Source organism: Dasypus novemcinctus, chromosome 10, assembly GCF_030445035.2.
Source record: "Dasypus novemcinctus isolate mDasNov1 chromosome 10, mDasNov1.1.hap2, whole genome shotgun sequence".
Lineage (NCBI taxonomy): Eukaryota > Metazoa > Chordata > Mammalia > Cingulata > Dasypodidae > Dasypus > Dasypus novemcinctus.
The window spans coordinates 43,324,487-43,346,885 of record NC_080682.1 but is presented as its reverse complement, the minus strand read 5'-3'; the positions used below and the strand labels follow the sequence as shown (position 1 = coordinate 43,346,885).

The following is a 22,399-nucleotide window of genomic DNA, read 5'->3' as shown; positions in this document are numbered from 1 at the left end:
CTGAAAGCAAATATTATGAAATGGCTTGGGTTAAACACAGGGAAAATTTATTTGCTCATGGTTTTGAGGCTGGGAAAATGTCCAAATTAAGGCATCATCAAGGCTGTTGGTGATCCTTGTCTCCTCTGTCACATGGCAAGGCACATGGCAGTGTCTGTCTGAATTTCATTCCCCTAATAAGGGCTCCAGTAAAAAGATTAAGACCCATCTTGACTGAGGTGGGTCACACCTTAAGTGATGTAACTTCATCAAAAGGTCCTACTTACAATGGGTTCACACCCACAGGAATGGGTTAACTTTAAGAACATGTTTTTCTGGGGTATATACAGCTTCAAATCACCACACTGACAAATTCCTGAATTCTCACTGAAGTCTCTTCTCCCAAGTTTATTGTTTCCTCATTCTGCCAATGGGGTGGGGCTCAACTCTCCTTGATGAATCCCATGGACAAGAAGATCAAGGCAGCTGCCACAACTGTGTCTAACAGGACAATTCACAAAAGCTGCCATACCATGATTTAATTATCTTGTACGCTATAATCTTGCTGAACTCATTTATTAGTTCTATTAATAGTATTTTTGTGGACATTGTAGAATTTTCCACATATAAGATCATGTCATCCATGAGCTAACAGTTCTAGGTCTTCCTTTTCAATCTGAACAGTTTCTTTTTCTTGCCTAATTACCCTGGCTAATATCTTCATTACAATGTTGAATAGGAGTGGTAAGAGCAGACATCCTTGCCTTTTACTGATCTTAGGGGGAAATATTTATTCTTTTACTATTAAGTATGATATTAGCTGCAGGGTTTTCATAGATAATATTTATTAGTTTAAGGAAGTTCTATTCCCATGTTTGTTGGGTTTTTAATATAAATGGTGTCAGATATTGTGAAATGATTTTTCTGTGTTGTGACTTTTGCCCTTTATTCTATTAAAATAGTGTATTAAATAATTGATTTGAGAGTGTTAAACAAATCTTGTATTCCAAGGATAAATCTCACTTGGTCATGGTATATAATACTTTTCATAAATTACTGAATTAGACCTGATATTTTGTTGAGGATTTTTGTATCTGTATTTACGATGTATATTGGTCTGAAGTTTTCTTTTTTTGGTGATGTCTTTGTGTAGCATTAGTATCATGGTAATACTGGCCTCAAAGAGAGTTGGGATTATGTTTCTTCCTCCTTTGTCTTCTGAGTTTGTGAAGGACTGGTATTATTTCATCTTTAAATTTTTGTTCGAATTCACCAGCCAAGCCATCTGGTCCTGGGTTTTGTCTGTGGGAATACTTTTAACTATTGACTCAATTTCTTGCTATACAGCCATTAGGATAATTTGTTTCTTCCTGAGTCAGTTTTGGTAATTTGTGTCTTTCTAGGATTTGTCCATTTTCATCTAAATTTTCTAATTTGTTGGCATAAATTTTTCAAAGAATTACCTTTTCATTCTTTTGATTTTTGTAGGGTTGGTGGTTATATCCTACTATCATTCCTGATTTTTGATTTGTTTCTCCTCTTTTTTCTTGCATTAGCAAACGTTTTGTCAATTTTGTTAATGTTTCCAAAAGACCAATCTTTAGTTTGGATTCCTCAATTATTTTACTGTTTTCTATTTAACTGATTTCTACTCTTAAGGTTATTATTTCCTTTCTTCTGCTTGCTTCTGGTTTAGTTTGTTCATATTTTCTAGTTTATTAGATGAAAGCTTAGGTAATTAATTTAAGATCTTTCTTCTTTTCATATAAAGGCATTAAACACTGTACATTTCCCCTGCAGTGCTTTAGTTGCATCTGATAAATTTTGATCGATTGTGTTTTTATTTTCATTCAGTTCAAAGTATTTTCTTCTTTAACCCATGCAATATTAAGAAATGTGTTGTTCAATTTTCAAATATGTGTGAATATCTTAGATTTCATTCTATTGTTGATTTCTAGTTTAATTTTGTTGTGGTCAGAGAACACGCTTTATGATTTCAGTCATTTCAAGATTTGTTTTATTTATTTATTCCTCCCCACCCCCTTGTTTTTGTTTTTTTTTTTTCACTTGTTGAGTCTGTTCATCTTCCTTGTTTCTTTAGGAGACACCAGGAGCCGAACCCAGGACCTTCAATGTGGGAGGAAGGTGTCTAATCACTTGAGCCACCTCTGTTCCCTTCAATCATTTTAAATTTATTAAGACTTGCTTAAGGACCTGACATATGATCTATCTTGGAAAATGTTCCATGTGCGCTTAAAAAGAATGTGTACTTTTTTGTTATAGGGTAGTATTCTGCATATTTTTTGTAAAAGACATGGATTCTATCCCTAAGAAGGCTACAGCCTAATGTAGGAAACCACCAAATACTCATTAAAGTATAAGCAGTAGGTGGAGAAAAGAAAAGCAAGCTCCCCGAAGATGATCCAACATTTGATTTTCAGAAAGGAGAATAACAAGGGAGAAGCTGTAAGTGGATTTAAAACATCAAGAGAAATGTAATATCATTTTAAAAAACTAATGAAATTTTAAAGTTGACTAGTCATGAATATCAGGGCTCTAACCAGTCTAGAAAAGACAGTTAATCATTAAATTATGAATTTTTTATTTATTATAACTCTGTCATTAGTGATCACTCACTGTTCAGTGTAATGACAATACCTGAATCTAATTCATAGACAATTGTGCCTTTTTCCTCTCCTACAATTTCTGGTAACTTTTCATTCCCTGTAGATTGATAGAAATATTCCGCATGAGGTGGAACCCACTCTGAAAGAAGACATAAAAAGAAAGCAAGCAAGCAAGAAAGAAAAGGTACTTCATCAGAACTGATATAAAATTAAAATCATAATTATTCAAATGGCCAGTTTGATTGAATCAAACCAAATTCCCACCCTGAATTTCTAATTTGTCAAGTGATTATGCCTTGCTTCTTTCTATGAAGACTATGAGAAAACTTTTAACAAAAAGAATATGCAATGAGATAATAAAATCTGAACAGAAGACTGAAAAATAAGGAAAAATATGCCACCAAAAAGGTCAATACAGTTGCTGCAAAAGCATTTCAAAATTTAGCCCTGAGCCTCCTTAAAGTCAGGAAATATGGTCACCTACAAATTTTATTACTGTAGAGAAGCAAGTATATCAATTGTTTCAGTAGAAACAAAGCCTTTTTTATTAGCACTGAATTCTAAAAGAGATTTCTCATATGGGACTTGGGAAATTTCTCAAAATCATTGTTAAATACAGTATCTCCTGAAGAAAGCCAAGGGCATATAAAGATACAACTTAGTAAAAAATGGTGCTAATTTCCTTTTTTTTTAAGGGGATGGGGAGCGATGAGACATTGGCAATTCAGTTTAAACAATAAGGTGCTTGTATTAAGTTTACTTGAAATAAAGAAAAAAGAACTGGTGATTAGTGGATTATCATGACAACCTGAATATTAAATTCTAGTTTCCCACTTTTTTCTCCCTCTTGCCTATAACCTTGGGACCTAGTCCTAAATTTCACAGAAATTCTCTGTCTTGGTCTAATACCCACTCAGTTCCATTATCTTCTATAGAGAACAGCAAAATCTTATTGTCTGGTCAGATTAACATGAACTTTCATCTAAAATTCATACAGGAATCCCCAGTTGTTACCAATTCAATTTGCCCCTACATAATTTCAAACATCCTAAAAGCAGTTCTGTCCCCAGTTGAGAACATTGAGCCTCTCCTTTTATTTTCAACATCATCTTTTTTTCTTTCATGCTCCATGGAATACTGTTCTTTGATCTTCTTCAATTGGATCACTTCTAATTTATCCTTCAGATCTCAACTTAACATGTCAATACCTCTGGGAAACTGTCTCTGATCTTCCAGGTTGGATTAGATATTCCAAGATGGACCAAACTCTGTAAATGCCTGATTATATCTTTAGCTTTCCCACTAGCCTGTGAGCTCTGGTGCCTCCATCTTTTTCATCATATTATTTCTAGTACTGTATTTAACATACGGTAAATGCTTAATAAATATTTATTAATGACTAATTATAAAAGGGAAGTTAGAAAGTAAGAAACATCCACTTGAATATATTTTAAAAATTAGAAAAAAAAAAAAGAAATAAGCAGTTGTTTATCTAGGACAGTCTAAAGCAGAGACATGATGTGTAGTAGACCTAAGTATGCCAGTAACTGGAAGTCTCCACTTTACCATGCAACCTAGACCTGTAAGTGCTTCACAAAATAGATGTCAATGATTGTGTTTATACCAAGAATTCTCAGAAATGACCAGCAATGTCATAAAAGCCTTTACTGTTTTTATAAAAAGCTCCGACAAATTTGAACCATAATTAAAAACAGTAAAAACCATGTTCCAAATCTTCTAAGCCTAGCTTGCATATATATTATAACAAGGCTGATAAAAATACAACTCTTATAACACTCAACCAAGCATATTAAAACTTATATGGGAATAATCTAGAAAACAGATCTATGTACTTATATAGTTTGGTTTCTAGGAAGGTATCCTATCATTCCAATAAACTCAGAAGCATTTTAGTTTACACATTATCTCCTTTGATTCTGGTGAATATGTATCAGTTTCCCAGAATGTGATAATTTCAGAATAAGCTAACACATGTTGAATCTGTCCTGTCTTATACTTTAGCATGCAGGATTTATGATCCAAAGGTCTCATGACAGAGTCAGTCAGAATAGCAAGAACACCACACAAAAGTCACATTACCGATATGATGAACGTTTTCCTTGATGACCTCACATTCTATTGGCCATCTTGGAGACTGAAGTGGCCCACTGCTAGAGATAAAGCCAAAGAGATCTCGTGGTTCTCGAAGACGTGGGTTTACTCCACCTAACTCATCATAAAGTAGCTGTCTGCTCTTAAGAAGTGGTGAATTCAGCATAAGTGAATCTGCCAAAAGGAAAAGGAATAAGTAAAAAACTTCCTTTTCCTTCTTGAGAGTTCACTGCTCATCTATAACACTAACTAACTTTAAGTGCTGTATTAACATATTAGCACAGATGTAAAATCCTATGGCATGTTTCTCCTTCAAGAAGGACATTTAGTCCAGAATGACAAATTCAAAATTATAAAATGTTAAGGTAAAATTCTACATACTCTATTAAATATTTAAATGTAAAGCTTTATAGTAAGATAGAATAGTTTTTGTGCTTTTAAAATTAATGGGACCAAGATATTTCAATGGTGGGTCACAAATGAATAAAAAGTTACTTAACATGTTTTGTTATTTTTGTTTTGAGACACAAGAGAGAGAACTTTCAATTCACTCGTTAACATTTTAGAAAAATGTACATGAAATGTTATTAACTACAGAGAGACAAATCCACAAATTAAACTTCCCATCCATAATATTTAAAAGACAGAGAGACATGAAACAAAGAGAATGGAAAGGGGAGAGGCAGAGGGGAGAGAGGGGCAGATGAGAGGAAAGAGGAGCTCCTTGGCCAAGAAAATTTTAAAAAAGGAAAAAGAAAGACTACTATGGGGAAAGAAAAAGAAAGGAAATGAAAGAGAGAAAAAAAGAAAGGGAATAGGAGGAACAAAAGGCTGGAGGCCCAGTCGGTATGCATCAGATGCGAATCCCAGGAAGTCTGGTAATTTGGGCTCTGGTGGGGAGAGCAGGAGGTGAAGACTTATTTCCATGAAAGAGAGTTTTCTGGTTTAGAAGGCCATGAAATACCTCTGCTCACAGCTTCTATCTGTCTCTGCACAGTTGAAGATAAACAGATAGGCCCTGGAAGAGGAAGGAGGCACAGGTTTATCAAGGGGATCTCCATCTTTCTTTTTTCTGCCCAGTTTTCCTCCACCCTTTCTATTTCCAGCTATGCCCCTGCAATTCTGCCTAAATCTTCTCCCCAGGATTTAATGAAAACTAGGAAAAAGGCAATAAACATTTGAAAGGAAGGTAAATATGCTCAATCTCACTCATAACTAAAGAAATGTAAATAAAAATGATGGGGAGATATCAGCTTTTTACCAAATAGACAAGAAAAACTGGTAAGTGTTTCCATACTCATCCTGGCAAAGGTATGAGTAAACAGGCTGGCAAGAGGACAAAATGGTGAAACCTTTCTGGAAAGCAGTTTGGCAATATCTATTCAGATTTAAAGTACACATACCCTTTGATCCAGTGATCCCAGGGCAAAGAATTTTCCCTTTCGGATTTTCTCAAAAGTTCATCAAGATACATAAACAAAGATACTCACTGCAGTAATGGTTAAAGTAACAAAAAAGTGGAAACAATGAAAACATTGATCAAAAGGGGAGTTAAAATAATTATGATACATTAAGGAGATGGAATTGCATAGGTGCCTTTAAAAAGAATGATAGATATTTTTGTGCTTGTATGAAAAGTGTCTTTATGATATATTATTAAGCAAAAAATACCAAAGTAAAGAAGAATATGTATGGGATCCCCAATGAGTAATTAAGTAGGAAAAAAAACATACAGATACATATGAGGGCATATAATCCTCCCATACCCCTTATATTTCCTGAAAGGAATTATAAGAAAAGTGGTTCTCTTAGGGGTGGGATAGAGAGGACTTTCAGTTTTCATTTTATGCTTTTTTCCTACCATTTGGATTTTCTAACCTTATATATATGTTCATATATATATAGATAGGGAGAGACAGAGAGATTATAACCCATTCTTTGTCCCTTTGTACTTCTCTGCTGAAAACTTTAAAAATGTTTCACTACAAAGATAAAGAAAAAATACTTTCCTCACTCCAATGAACACAGGAAAAAAAAAAGATGTCCGATTATCAGTTATACTCTGACTCAAACTCATTCACCCTGTGGTAGTACCTCTACCAGATGTTTTTGCTTTTTTTTTTTTTTCCTTGAGGTACCTCGTATGTGGGGAACCAGCACTCAACCATTGGGCTACACTGGTTTCCCTGAGTTGGTTTTTTTCATTTGTTCGCTTGCTTGTTTTTGTTTTTAGGAGATACCAGCGATCAAAATCGGAACCTCATATGTGGGAAGCAGGCACTCAACCACTTGAGCGACATCTCCTCCCTGTTTTTCCATTTTACCTGTTTTATTACATAAAGACTGGAGATTGTTCTTATCAATGGAATTTTGAGTGTCAGCAAAGGTGGTGGGAGAAAACTGGGGTGGGGGGCTGTGTTCAGCTGACTCCTGAGCCATCCTACCCTTGACCAGTTCCTGTTGCTTAACCCCTGCCTTCTTACTCCTTCCTGGAGCTCTGGGGAAAAGAGTGGAAGGATCTTCTGAGTACTGATGTGTGCAAACATATACAGTACAGGTCTGGAAGTGGAATTGCTATATCAAGGATTAAACAGTGTTTTAATTTTCATAGATATTGCTAAATTGCCTTTCTAATATAGTTTATTCACATTCCTGCCAGCAGGGTAAGAGAATGTATTCCCCCATACACTGGTCTAGCACTGGGTATAACTGAAAAAATAAATTATGGGAAACATGTATGGTATGCATGATTGTTTAAAAATTTGAAATTGAAAAAAATATATATATATATTTGCCCAAATCTCATATTTTAAAAAATGGTACTTAGACATTTTGACTTGCATCTTTTTAAAAAAAAATTTTTATTTATTTTATTTCTTTCCCCTTCCCCGAGTTGTCTGCTCTGTGTCCATTCACTATGTGTTCTCCTGTGACCGCTTCTATCCTTATCAGCGGCACTGGGAATCTGTGTTTCTTTTTGTTGCATCATCTTGTGTCAGCTCTCCGTGTGTGTGGCACCATTCTTGGGCAGGCTGCACTGTCTTTCGCACTGGGCGGCTCTCCTTACGGGGCGCACTCCTTGTGCGTGGGGCTCCCCTACACGGGGGACACCCCTGCGTGGCACGGCACTCCTTCCGTGCATCAGCGCTGTGCATGGGCCAGCCCCACACGGGTCAAGGAGGCCCGGGGTTTGAACCATGGACCTCCCATGTGGTAGGCGGACGCCGTAACCACTGGGCCAAGTCCGCTTCCTAAAAAAAACTTTTAATGGCATTTTTTCTCTATAGAAGTTTACTTTTTGCTGTAAAAATTATTGGCATTATATTTTATGGGCTTTGGGTTTTGTGTCATTCAAGGATTTTAAGTAGAAAAGGCACACAATCAGATTTGCATATCAGAAAGAACACTGCTTTGTGGAATATTGACTTGGGGATGAGGGATAGTGTGGAATAAAAGAAGCCAGGAAACAAATTAGGATGCTGTTTCAGAGTGAGAAATGGACTTGGACTTGGGGAGGGACAGCCGTTAAATGTGGAAATAGAAGAGGATTGATGTTTGGTTAGGTATGGGTTAAGGGAGGAATTCAGCATTCCTACCCTTGGGTTCTGAAAAAACTTGTATCCCTGTAATAAAATCTTTTTGCTTAAGCTAGCTGGAGTTAATTTCCACTACTCTTATGCAAACAGCCTTAACTAATATATCCATCAACAATGTAAAAAGGATCAAGGTGTTACTCTTGACCAAAGAGTATTAATGAATTTTCCAACAATATGAAGGAAGATAATCCAGAATGTAGAGTATTTTCATTCCAAAATCCAGGGTAGATCTTGGGAGAACATTTTTTGAGTGGTGTCAGAAAAGTGGCCAAGGCTGTTCCCTCATTCCTCCCATGCTAGGCCACATTCTCCCAAATTTCTGGAGAGCTGCTTAAACAGTGAAGGTTTCTAGGGGACACACACACTGATTATTACTCACAGAGAAGCTTCTCCTTTTCCAGAGGGTCCGGTATCAAATCATCTCGTTCCCCAAAAGAGCCATTCAACAGGAATCGAGGTTTATTCTTCCAAACGTGCTGGTGCATAGCAGAGTTTGGTAAACCGCCTCTCTGAGCTAAGAATAGGCAGTTTAATTAAGGTTGCTGGAGGGCTGGCTCACCATCTCTAACATCTAGGTCAATTCAATACAGAAACCGCCAACTACCAAAACCACCACTACTCTCTCACCACAACCACCCACCACCACTCAGGCCTTTAAATGAATACCTCCTTCTCTTCAAAGAGCGTTCATGCTTTGAATTGATCTAATCCATGTGAGTTAAGCATAATTATCCCCATTTTATAGCTGAAGAAACAAGAGGGTGAGGAGGAGACTTGAGAAGCAAACTGTATAGTTGAAAGAGAGGAACCAAAAGACTTGGTAGCTAAAAGAGCTGCCAAGAGAGGCAAACCCAAGGGAAGGCAGGTACTCAGAGATGGAGGTGGCTTTGACCCGAGCCACTTTGTTCTGATGGCATCTGCTAAACCTGGCAAATTGGAAATTCATTTTTCAACAAATTAATAATCACCCAAAAAATGAAATAGTAAGAAAATTTAACAAGGTCCAGCAATAAAATCAATATAGAAACTCTATTTTATTTCTATACCAGCGACCAAGTTAGAATTAAATTCTAAAATTTATATAGAAGGGCAAAGGATCAATCAGGAATAGCCAAAACTCATTTAAAGATGAAGAGCAAGGTAAGAAGACAGGCCTTTCCAAATAATAAGACTATTTCAATGCTATAGAGTAATTAAGAGATGGTGGTATAGGTGCAGGATAGACAGATCTTTGTATAAGTAGACACTGACAGAGATGGCATAATAGATCAGTGGGGAAAGGAAGTACTTATCATTAATGGAGCTGGAAAAATTAGTTAACCAGAAGGAAATTAAATTGGATCCCTACTTCACACCATACAGAAAAGTTAATTCAAGGGAAATAAAATACTTACATGTGAAAAGTGGAACAATAAAGCTTTTAGAAGTAGTATAGGAAAATATTTTCACAATATTTTCCTTTTTAAGGATAAAAAGGAAAAATTCAGGACATTATATTGAGTGAAGCAAGCCAGACACAAAAGGATAAATACAATATAATTAAGTTACTATAAACTAAATATATTGTGTAACATATGATTCCATTTATATAAAATGTAAATATAAACCAATTTATAAAGGAAAAAGAAAATAATTGTGCAAGAATAGCCAGAAATGGGAGCTGTGGAAAGGTAGGCATAGAGAGATTGAGAGGTGATAGATTTTCTTATTTGTTTATTTATTTTTATTATTGAAATAATGAAAATGCTTTTATGATGATTGAGGTGATGAATGCACAACATTTGACTGTGCCAAATACTACTGACTGTGCACTTTGGAAGAACTGTATGCTTTGTTAATATGTATCAATAAAATTGATTTGTTGAAAAAAAAATCAATTACAGGGAAGTGGATATAGCTCAAGTGGTTTAGTGCCTGCTTCCCATGTACGAGGTCCTGGGTTTGATTCTGGTACCTCCTAAAAACAAACAAATGAAAAAACCAACTGTCATTGGGGAGTGGATATGGCGCAGTGGTTGAGTACCTGCTTCCCATGTATGAGGTCCAGGGTTCAATCCCCAGTACCTCCTTAAAAAAAAGTCAATTATATTAAGAACCTCTAGTCAACAAGAAACCATAAATGGACTAGCAAGATGAACAATGAGGGAAACAGGTATGGCTTAAGCAATTGAATTCCTGCCTACTACATGGAAGGTCCCAGTGCCTCCTGAAAAAGATCAAGACAGTGAGCTGGCACAATAGGCAGGCACAGCAAGCTGATGCAACAAGATGATGTACAAGGAGACACAAATAGGAAAAACAATGAAAGACACAACAATCCAGGGAGTTGAGGTTGTTCAAGCAATTGAACACCTCCTTCTTACATGGGAGGTCCCAGGTTCAGTTCCTGGTGCCTCCTGAAGAGAAGACCAGCAGACACAGAGAGCACACAGTGAATGGACACAGAGAACAGTCAGGGAGTGCAAAACATCGAGGGGGCAGGATAAATAAATAAATCTTAAAAAACAAACAGATGAACAGTGGGAGAAAATTTTAACAACACATATTATCTACAAAGGACTAGTATCCAGAATAAATGATGAAACTCTTAGGAATCAATAAGGAAAAGACAAGCAATCCAATAGAAAAATGGGCAAAAAACTTTGAAAGGGCATTACAAAAAAGAGAACATTCAAATAGTCAAAAAAGATGCTCAGTCAGGGGAATGTAAATGAAAACTACAACGAGAGCAATAAAACCCATCTGGTGGGAAATTTAAGTCTGATCATACCAAGTGTTGACAGGAATGTTAGGCAATGTAAACTCTTTGTGGTGGGAATGGAGATTGATACAACCACATTTGAAAATATTTTGATGGCTGTGGTAGATTGAATCATGCACCCCACTTTAAACATGTTCTTAATCTTAATCCACATTCCTGTGGTGTGAACTCACTGTAATTAGGAGCTCTTTTTTTTTTTTTTTTTTTTTAAAGATTTATTTATTTATTTAATTTCCCCCCCTCCCCTGGTTGTCTGTTCTTGGTGTCTATTTGCTGCGTCTTGTTTCTTTGTCCGCTTCTGTTGTCGTCAGCGGCACGGGAAGTGTGGGCGGCGCCATTCCTGGGCAGGCTGCTCTTTCTTTTCACGCTGGGCGGCTTTTCCTCACGGGCGCACTCCTTGCGCGTGGGGCTCCCCCACGCGGGGGACACCCTTGCGTGGCGCGGCACTCCTTGCGCGCATCAGCACTGCGCATGGGCCAGCTCCACACGGGTCAAGGAGGCCCGGGGTTTGAACCGCGGACCTCCCATATGGTAGACGGACGCCCTAACCACTGGGCCAAAGTCCGTTTCCCAGGAGCTCTTAAAGATGCTATTTTTAGTTAAGGTGTGGCCCATTTGAAGGAGGCTTAATGTGGATTACTGGAGGTCTTATAAAGAAAACTGGGAAGTCATAGAAGCTAGAAAGGAAAGCCAAGGAACCCCAAGGATTGTTGGCAGCCAACTGGGGAGAAAAGCAAGCCTTACCAATATCTTAATTTTGGACTTGTTCCAGCCACCAAATGGGAGGACTGTTTAAGCCAACCCATTGTGTGGTTTTTGTGAAAGCAGACTGGCAAACTAAGACAATGGTATTTGATAAAGTTGAAAACACACAAACGCTATGATCCAGGAATTCCACTCCTAATTATAAACCCTAAAGAAAGTCCTGCACATGTTCCCCAAGAGACAAGATATAGCATCCAGTCATGTGCTAAAGCCAACTCATACCACTTTGTGGAGAGTCAACTGTTAGAATTTTGTAAGCCAGTTGTTAACCTTGTTATTTTACCACATTCTATTATTTTCTAGGCTGTTGAGATTTTTGATGTCTACTGTAGTTGTATAGTGGAAATAATATATAATAGAGTGCTACAGCATTTCTTTTCCAAACTGTGTTCAGCGGCTTCAAGTGCCTAGTTTGAAATTGAACAAGATGGGAGAATTTATACCATGGAAATAAGTAAAAACTACAAATCAGTGCTTTTCTTGTTGAAGAACCCAGCATATCATGATAGTAACATTGTTCATAATAGCCCCAAACTAGAAACAAGCCAAACATCCAATACTAATGAAAGAGAGAAATATATTACATGTGGTATAGGTCATACAAAGGTACATAGGAAAACAATTAGCAATGAAAATGTATGAACTACAGTTATAAGTAAAAATGTGAAAGACCCACAAACAGAATGTTCAGCATTGGATGCATTTATAGGAAGTTCAAAAGAAGACAAAATGGGGAAGTGAATGTGGCTCAAGCAGTTGGGCACCCATCTACCACATGGGAGGTCCCAGGTTCGGTAATGGGTGCCTCCTAAAGAAGATAAGCAGACAGATGAGGGAGCCATCGGGGGAGAATAATTTTTTTTTAAAAAAGGCAAAACTAAAAACTATTTAAAGGAAGAAAACAGAAGTGTAGTGTTTATTGGTAAAGTAAATATAATGGTTACCTCTGAGAGAAAGGGAGGGACAGGTATATGATGGGGAGGGACATATGGGTGGGATTCTGTATGTGGGTAATATTCTATTCTCTACCCAAGTGCTGGCTACACAAGTGTTTGCTATATAGTACTATTTAAACTGCATATGTATGTTTTCAACATTCTTCTCAATGGATATTTTTCACACTTTCAAGCATTTTATGAAGAAAAAAATAAACTGTTACATGGTTGACAAAAGCTCAGATCTAGGACAGTGAGGTTTTAAACTTTAAAAATTGCATTTTAGATGAATACATGAATAATGGATAAATATTATTCCAATTTATTATTTTGAAAACTGATATAAAGCCAGCTAATGTTTTAGGCCTTGCTTAAGGAACAATTTGATTCATAATGCCCATGATTTCTTCACCTTTTTTTTATGGCCCAGATTCAGCAACATTAAATAGAATATCAGGAAACCTGAATTTAATTCCAATTTGGCCAAGAACCTGAGGTAAGTCATTTAGTTATCTCTTGCCTTAGTCTATCCAAGTACAAAATAGGACAACTCTCCCAGGTAATCAATTAATGAAAGAAATCACTACATAAGCTCAGGAAAGGTAATGCTAGATGAAAAGGAGGTTATTACCTTTAAAGTAGCCATAGTACTGGAGGTGATGGTACATAAAATCTTCATAGGGATCAGGAAGGGTCTGTAAAAGGAAAGGACATCTCAATTGGGAAAGTCCTTTCAAATGATATTAAACTCTTAACAGTACCTTCTATCTAGTATTGAACTTCTGTGGCTTTTCTGGAGAGGGGTATGTACCGACCTCCTGCTTTAGCTCTGTTTCCAATGCTGGGAACATGTTACTTCTGCATGGTACGCTGAAGATCAGTCAACGACACCCGCATCCCCTGCCCAGTATCCAAAAGGGCCGCTGACTACACAGGAGAAGCTACAAAATCAGAACAGTACAACTGAAAAAACTGCCGATATCCCCCCTCCACTTCAGCTCCCAGTTGACTCTAGGAAACCCTACGGCCTCACCTGCTACCTCCTCCCAGCCAGCCAGCCTCTCCCATGGGAAGAACCCTGGGTGCTGGTTGTTCCCGCTGAGGCCCGGAAGCCCACCTGAGGAGCTAGGGAGGGCGGCATGTCTTCCCGCCTCCTCTTCCCGAGGTGCCAGGACTCTCGCTGGTCCCATGCTTTCCTCTCTGAGGAGGGAGATGCCCACCACCAGATCGCCGCAGGAAAGTTAAAGAAATGGGGGGTGGGGGATGAGAAATGGGGGGTAGGAGGAAAGGGTCAGAGGTCAGGAGAGTGGATCCTGAAAACGCAAATACAGCGTTTTGAGCTTCCTGGGTGAGGGGTGGTTGTGAGAGACAGAGGACAGCGGCAGGGTTCGAGCGCCCCTACGCCCCGGCCTGGCCCGGGCAGCAATGTGGGTGCGGCGCCTACGGCAGCAGAGGAACCTGGGCAAGGCCGGGATGCCCCGCGCAGTGCGTACATAGGCAGGACAGCTCACCGGGCAGACGACACGCGCGACGAGATCTGGGGCCACTGACTTCTGCCACAGCCCCGGTAGCCTAGCAACCGCGTGGGGGAAGCTGGAGGGCGGGGCGGCCGGGCGTTTCCGGCGGACTCACGCCCCGCCCCCAAGCTGAGCTGGGATCCCGGCTCCAATCGCAGCTCCTGAATCACTGAGATTTCAATAGCCGGGAGAGTTAGCGGCTAGCATTGCAAACACCAGGAATTCATTCATTCCCCCTTCTTTCATACAATATTACAGCCTCACTGGGTAGCCGAGATTGAACAAGGCCATTTGTTCTCAACATTATTTCCCAAAGCTGTTCCCTAGCATTGTTACTGTCATGTACTGTTCAAAGGGAGCTCACACTCTTTCACCTATGTTCTCTCCACCCCATAGCCATATTGAATGTACAAGAAATAAAGGTAGCAAATTTAAAACGACACATTTTGACTATCAGGTTGGCAAATTCTAAAAAATGCTCTATTCTGGGATAAGTCAGAAAGGCACTGGTGTTGAGCAGCAATTCCTATAAGTTAAAGTTAGGCAGTTAAGGAGAAAGCTTCAATGGCTAGTTGATAGTCAATTCATTTGCAAATATTTGCTCTATGGAAATAATCAGAAAAACAGTATGTAGAAACTGTCACCCCAACATTAGCATAATGGTAAGTAAAATCCAACACACTGTCATATGTAACACTGAATTTTAAAATTCAGATAAAAATTTTAAATGTATGCACAGAAATATATGAAAAAATATTAAAGCCACTAATTATTGGTTATATGAATGTAATTATAAGCATATATCACTTTATAATCAGAGGAAAAATGCCTAACCCCTGCCCCCCGCCAGTTTTGACCACATTACATTATTTCCAGGATTTAATGGTAGAGACCCAACACTGCCTAGACTCAAGATCCTGTTAGTCGCCTTATTCCTGAAAGCTGTTTTTCAATGTTTGTGTATGCTTTACATTTTACTTGATTAGGAAAATAAATAAATGACGTAAAATAAGTCATGGTTACATAACCATAGGGAAGGGTTAGAACAGCAAATGGCTAATCAATCAGAAGTATAAAAAAAGCTTTATTAGTGCATATATACAAATTTACAAGTTTGGAAACTGCAGAAATACAAACAACTTTAAAACACAATTTGCCTTTTTTTCAGTTAAAGTGACTTTTACCTGATTGTGATACAATACAAAGTACAGAACAGTAAACTGCTTTTTAAATACTGGAATTTTATGGAGAATACATTCACACATAGAAGGGAGGTGAATTTCAGAACAGGAAAAGACAATGTAGATACATTAATACACAGGGTGCCTCCTGTTACATTTACTGCCACATACTTGAGGGGGAAATTCTCAAAATCAAGGACATGAACACCTGCTGCTGCTGCCTTATTTAATTTTAAATATGCCACCTAGTGTGGAAATGACTGAGCTCTCAGTTCTAAAATGTTTAAGAAAGAACTACCCTAAAGAGTGTAGCCATTTGTCAGCACTTCTGGGATGGCAGACTAGAGGTCAGAAAAAGATCCCAATAAAAATATCCCAGTTAAGCAAGGTGGAATATAGAACTGCCTTTTTAATTGCACTTGTTGTGAAGTAGAAGTTAATGAGAGCGCCACACTAAGAACTAAATTAGCTTCTATTAGGCAGGAAAATCCTTCACTTTCTGTCACTGAATCCTCTTAACAGAGGTGTCATTCTCATAACCACGTCTTCAAAATTGATGAGGTTAATATACTTAACATGCTGAGCTTGCCCATGTGAGAGAAAAGGCAGTCAGGTCAAAGCAATTTCAATCACCTCACCCTTTAGCAAAAGAGAAAACTTAAATTTCACAAATGTGAAAACTTTGCATGTTGTATGCTCTTGGTCCAGGAAATCCATATGCTGTCTCCTGTAACATTTATAGTAAGACTTTGAACTGACCAGAAAGAAAACAAATATTAAAAATAAAAAAAATTATGTGTTTGGAGCCATTTTCCTTCTTTTTAGTCTTGCTCGCCAATCCTCAGGAAGGGCTTCAAAATTAGCATTTCTTTCTGCCATGCCACTGTGAAAACAACACAAAGATTACTTCAATGGAAAGAAAAAGCAAAAAACGGTTCATTTCCCAGCAAGTAAGAACCTCTAACTGAAAATGAAAATCTGATCACATCTATGTTCATGAAAATGCTTCAAGTTTCTCAGCTAAAAAATTAAAGCATATTTCTTATCAAATATTTAAATCCTGATGGGTCAACCAAAGATACACACTCACTATAATTTTAAGTATACGTATATATATATTTATGTAAGTGTACATATAAAATATGTATGTACATACCCCTCCAGTCACCATTAAAGCTACACTGAAGAAATAAAACACTTTTGTGTAAAAGTTTTTCTTAGTCGATAAGAGTTATAATTCTTTAAAGAAGATATTTTAACTCTTAATATAACATCAGGGACCTCTGGACCCAAATTTTAGTCTTTGAGCTTCTTTTCTGAGCAGTTCTAATTATTCATAAGGACTGATATTTCAAGATATATGCAAATGTTAAACAAAAACAGCAAAAAAGATTAAAATTCCTTCCATCTTGAAATTACCAGCATAGGTAATGGGTACATCAACCCTTTTATGAATCTAATATAATTGGAGATACATTACAGGATCTTTAAGATCCGTGTTCTTCTCCAAATACCTTGAAACAGTTTGCTATTTCATCACTGTAGGAATTTTAAAATAATTACTCAGCAATTCACAACATACTAAAAATGACTAAAATAATAATTAAAAAAAAAAAAGATAATGGAATCGCCTTCAAGACTGATGAAAAAGTAAAATCACTAATATACTACTCCCTCAGTTTTCTTATTGTGTTGCCTAACATATGACATCACCTTTCAAGGAAGTAAAAAGCAAATCAGAAGATGAAACCAAGGAGACAGGTCAATGATTCTCTAGACTCTATAGACAATGAGTGTTAAGAAATGATATGCCAGATGACTTTTCTTAAATTCAAGACTGATGAGTGAATAATGTATTATTTCTAAGGACAGAAAGGAAATATGGTATTCTTTATTCAAAACGAAAGACTTCATCACACAGCAGTTTGAGAGAAGAACTGTCTCATTTTCCTAAAAGCAGGTGTGACATAAAACCTGAAAGATTTTATGTACGCCAAAATTTGATATAGTTCAGACAAATGCTGAAAGTACGTTCAAAATGACAAACCATCAGTTTTCATATAGTATTATGAAAACGCAAGTGCAAGAGCCAGAAGTAATGTTAGAACCTTTTAGGGACTGGAGCAGGCGTAGCTCAGTGGTTGAGCTCCGGCTTCCCATGTACACGAGGTCCAGGGTTCAATCCCTGGTACCTTCTCAAAAAACAAAACAAAAACAAAAAAGACAATAAACAAAAAAGCCTATTAGGGATGAATTTGAAATCTTGGGTCAGCACTGACATATCAGTTTTATGCATGGTAATCAATGAGTAGTTCCTTGCATTCAAACAATGTTGCCATTTCAGTATGTGTATCTTATCTTCAAACCAGGAAATTAGGGAATAAAAATTTGGGTTTATTAGGCTAAATTCCTATTAAAATTCCTAATGAAGTTTCTCCCCTCCCCTTTCTTCTGTAAATTATTTGTAAAATAAATTAAAAACATAAAAAAATAAAAAGGATCTCTTTGCTCTAGATGGTCAGTGATGATTGACTATTTTTCTTGGTATAGTGTTGAGACAGTCCTTTGTCTAGGATTAATAAACAGTAGGAAAATTTATTACAATTTTTATATTTATGATTTTGAAAAAGGGTGAGACCATGATTTTTACAGGAAAAAAATTTTTTATGAATTGAGCATTTTTATAGATAATAGTTTATAAAGAATAGTTAAAATTAAGAATGTGATTTTAAGAATAAAACCACCCTAAAATAATGATGACAACCAACCCACCCTGATTTATGATCTCTTTTCTTTACCTGACCAGTTGCTGCTGTTTCCACTCTTCAATTCGTTTCTGTGCGGTAGATTCCCGGTCCTCCTCACTGGAACTAGAGTTCTCCTCTTCATCTAACTCACGCTGGATACTCTGCCACTTTTTTACTAGAGATGGCATTTTGGTTTTACTCTTTTTTGCCTGTAACAAAGAATAAACGTCAGAGGGAATATAAAATGCAGAAAGCAGAAGAAATTCTTTTGTATACACACCCCTCTCAACAGACCCCAGCACAACTCCTTCTGGATTAGCATGGGCACAAACTGAGGAAAAATAAGATGGATTAATAATGGTTACATGAGGATGGAGGGCTCACTGGGGTATAATATCTCATTTAACACCTGCAAACAAATGTTTAGAAACCATACATCTAAGTATAGTCACTGCTGTTTCATTTTGACTTTCTGTAGGGTTAAGTGAATTTTGGGCACATGTGATTCCTATCTGCTATGGGAAAATAATTTATGTTCAAAAGTTATATATCAGGGGAAGCAGTTGCGGCTCAACTGATAAGAGTGTCTGCCTACCATATGGAGGGTCCAGGGTTCGATCCCCAGGGCCTCCTTACCCGTGTGGTGACCTGGTCCGTGCGCAGGACTGCCATGTGCAAGGAGTGCTGAGCCACAGAGGGTGTCCCCTGCGTAGGGGTGCCCCATGCACAAGGAGTGTGCCCCCGTAAGGAGAGCCGCCCTGTGTGAAAAAAGCACAGCCTGCCCAGGAGTGGTGCCACACACACAGAGAGCTGATACAGCAAGATGATGCAACAAAAAGAGGCACAAATTCCTGGTGCCGCCAAGAATGTAAGCAGACACAGAAGAACATAGCGAATGGACAAGAGATCAGACAATGGGGGTAGAGAGAGAGAAATAAAAATGTAAAAAAAAAAAAAAAGTTATGTATTAGGATGCTTAACACTCCTGAACACACTTTTAACAGGAGAACACTGAAGTCAGAGGAATCAAGAATGAATGGAAAAAAAAAAAAAAAAAAAAAAGAATGAATGGCAAGAAACTCCTGTTTTCTAGTTAATTTTCTAGTAAGCTGCAAAAGAAATTCTTGGGCAAAGGACTGAATATATATCTAATACATCTGAGATATTAAGATTATATTTTATATTCTTTAAAAAAGCTTATAAAAACAAAAAGATAGGTCATTGTTTTCAGATAGGTAATGAAGAAATGACATATTATCTTAACACTCTAGAATTTCAAAATTGTTACTTATAAGCAATAAAAGCATGAATGGCTCAAAAATTGTTTGTTAAATGAATGGAGGAAGAGGGAAACGGACTTTGGCCCAGTGGTTAGGGCGTCCGTCTACCACATGGGAGGTCCGCGGTTCAAGCCCCGGGCCTCCTTGACCCGTGTGGAGCTGGCCCATGCGCAGTGCTGATGAGCGCAGGGAGTGCCCTGCTAACAGGGGTGTCCCCCGCGTAGGGGAGCCCCACGCGCAAGGAGTGCACCCATAAGGAGAGCCGCCCAGCATGAAGGAGGGAGCAGCCTGCCGAGGAATGGCGCCGCCCACACTTCCCGTGCCGCTGACGACAACAGAAGCGGACAAAGAAACAAGACGCAGCAAAAAGACACAGAAAACAGACAACCGGGGGAGGGGAGGGGAATTAAATAAATAAAAAATAAATCTTTAAAAAAAAAAAAAAAAAAAAAAGATAAATGAATGGAGGAAGAAGTAATTACCTCTACTGGAGGTAGAGGGGGTGAGGGGAAGGAAAGTGCCAGGGAATGTTTCACAGAGGAAATGATTCCTGAGCACTGGTTATTCCTGATATTTGTGTAAAAAAACAAACAGAAGTTGAGTTGGCAGCCAAACAGGGGAATGACTTCCTGCATAGCAGCACATTTAAAGGCATGGAGGTGTTAAGTAGAACTGTATATGCTACGGTAGGCAGTTCAACACCTTGTTCAGAATATTGTCCTAATGGTCATTTCTGATTTTTATAACATTTAATTCATTTCCAGGACATTTAATTCATTTCCAGATAATTTCTGGAACCATGGTACCAACTTGTTCAATTCAGAAACTTCTTCTCTTTTGTGTGTGATCAAAGTGAGAAATACAGTGACATCAGTGAAACTTGTGTAACAGGTAGCTTCCATAGCAATATTGAAATCAAGTAAAAACTGTCAGAATTAGAATGATGGAAAACAGTCAAAGGTTTGCAGTAATCAAGTGAAAGCTAAACCAAGAAAAAGGCCACTTAAAAATGACAGAGGTGGCGAACTTGGCCCAGTGGTTAGGGCGTCCGTCTACCACACGGGAGGTCCACGGTTTGGACCCTGGCCTCCTTGACCAGTGTGGAGCTGGCCCATGTGCAGTGCTGATGTGCGCAAGGAGTGCCGCGCCACGCAGGGAGTGCACCCGGTGGGGAGAGCCGCCCAGCGTGAAAAAAGTGCAGCCTGCCCAGGAATGGCACTGCACACGCGGAGAGCTGACACAACAACAAAAAAAGAAACAGATTCCCATGCCGCTGACAACAGAATTGGACAAAGAGGACACAGCAAATGACACAGAGAACAGACAATGGGGGGGAGGGGAGAGAAAAAATAATAATAAATCTTAAAAACAAAAAACAAAAAAAAACCTTGGCAGCATTTTTACTTGCCCTTACCCTATCCTTTTTTAGGTTCAGTAAAGGTCTTGAAGATGGTAGCCCCACCCTGGATCCCCTTAGGAAGCAGAGCAGCAGACCTTAATCTCAAAATAATTGTGGTGCTTGCCTGTTCTAACCTGCCTGAGGGGCTACCAGAGGGAATGACACACAGCATTTACTTTTCTATTTTTTTAGGTACCAGGGACTGGGGGTTAGAACCTGGGACCTTGTATGTGGGAAGCTGGCACTCAACCAATGAGCCACACAGGATCCCCTGAGTTGTATTTTTCATTTGTTTTGCTTGTATGTGTGTTTTTTAATTTTTTTAAGGAGACCCAGGACGTCCCATGTAGAAAGTAGATGCTCAACCGCTTGAGCCACATCTGCTCTCCAAAGCATTTGCTTTTGTTCTACCTATGGAACTCACTAATGGCAGAAGCAGCAGTGGACAGTCCTCAGATACATGGTAAGGCAAATGAACGACCTGTTGCCACCTTGGTATTGGATTACAATAGAGACTCCACACCTAAGAACTGAGAGAGTCTACGACTGCAAGCAAGAGAGTCCCATACATCAGTCATATGGGATCGAAGCTCCCTATCAATTGGAGGTGGAGTGGGCATCACCCTCCCAGAATCCTCAGGACTGGGAAAAAAAATATGGACTAGAGAGGACTTACTGGTATTCTACTATAGGTTTATTGTGATTCTAGCACTGGAAGAAGTTATATCATTGATGTGGAGACAGCGGCCACTGGAGGTGCTGAAGTCAAGGAGAGTGAAAAAGAGGTATAATATGGGAACTTAGAATTGACCTGACTGACATTCCAATGACAGATACAGGCCATTATATATCCTGCCACAAGCCACAGAATGGAGTGAAATAGAGTGTAATCTACAATGTAAACTATAATCCATACTGTGTGGCAATGCTCTAAAACGTGTTTATCAATGGCAATGAATGTACCACACAAATGAAAGTTGTTAGTGTGGAGAAAAATGGGAGGTGTGGGGAGTGGGGCTTTAATGGGAATCCCTTATATTTTTTTTATGTAACATTTTATGTAATCAAAGTAGCTTTTAAAAATAAACAAAAAATATATTTAAAAAAATAAAATATAATAAAAAAATTAATTAAATTTAAAAAGAAAAAAAAAGATTACAATAGAGACTAACAGGAGAGCACCAAAAGCCTGGGAGGAAAAGTTAGGGAGAGAGTTTCTTAGGGCAGTTAGAACATTCAAAAGTGCCCAAGTATATAAGGAAATTTAGAAGGCTATGGGTACGCCCAGGGTAAGAGACATGCCCAGAAAATACTGGAAAAGACTTTTAAGAATTTACCTCTGGCTCATCTATAGGTACAGGACAAGCAGGAAATGAAGGCAAAATTGTAAATAGCCTGGCTGAATGGTGAAGAAGTGCTAACACATAGTCAAGATGCAAAGACTGGGAGAGTATTCTCTTTTTCAGCTCCTAGCATTCAAGGACATTTCTGTTAAAACAC

General features: G+C 38.2%; 2 protein-coding genes across 10 annotated transcripts in view; both read right to left on the bottom strand.

The window, feature by feature from the left end:
* AGBL2 (AGBL carboxypeptidase 2) overlaps positions 1–14,382 on the bottom strand; it is a 50,521-nt gene extending 36,139 nt beyond the window's left edge. For 2 of the 8 annotated variants that reach the window (XM_058306202.2, XM_071218012.1), the window contains exons 1-7: positions 14,287–14,382; positions 13,591–13,716; positions 13,407–13,470; positions 8,694–8,828; positions 5,683–5,736; positions 4,707–4,892; positions 2,638–2,745 (exon numbers count right to left, since the gene is read on the bottom strand). In XM_058306202.2, coding sequence (XP_058162185.1) covers positions 2,638–2,745; positions 4,707–4,892; positions 5,683–5,736; positions 8,694–8,828; positions 13,407–13,470; positions 13,591–13,626 — 583 coding nt within the window. In that variant the 5' untranslated portion in view covers positions 13,627–13,716; positions 14,287–14,382. Of the gene's footprint in view, positions 1–2,637; positions 2,746–4,706; positions 4,893–5,682; positions 5,737–8,693; positions 8,829–13,406; positions 13,471–13,590; positions 13,717–13,892 lie in introns of all 8 variants that reach the window. The other 6 variants (XM_071218011.1, XM_058306209.2, XM_058306204.1 and 3 more) reach the window with 5 other exon arrangements.
* A 974-nt stretch (positions 14,383–15,356) lies between these two features.
* The window catches only part of FNBP4 (formin binding protein 4), a 41,935-nt gene continuing 34,892 nt past the window's right edge, over positions 15,357–22,399 (bottom strand). For both annotated transcript variants that reach the window (XM_004457982.5, XM_023588604.2), the window contains exons 16-17: positions 18,272–18,429; positions 15,357–16,356 (exon numbers count right to left, since the gene is read on the bottom strand). In XM_004457982.5, the coding sequence (XP_004458039.2) occupies positions 16,266–16,356; positions 18,272–18,429 (249 nt within the window). In that variant the 3' untranslated portion in view covers positions 15,357–16,265. The remainder of the gene's footprint in view (positions 16,357–18,271; positions 18,430–22,399) is intronic.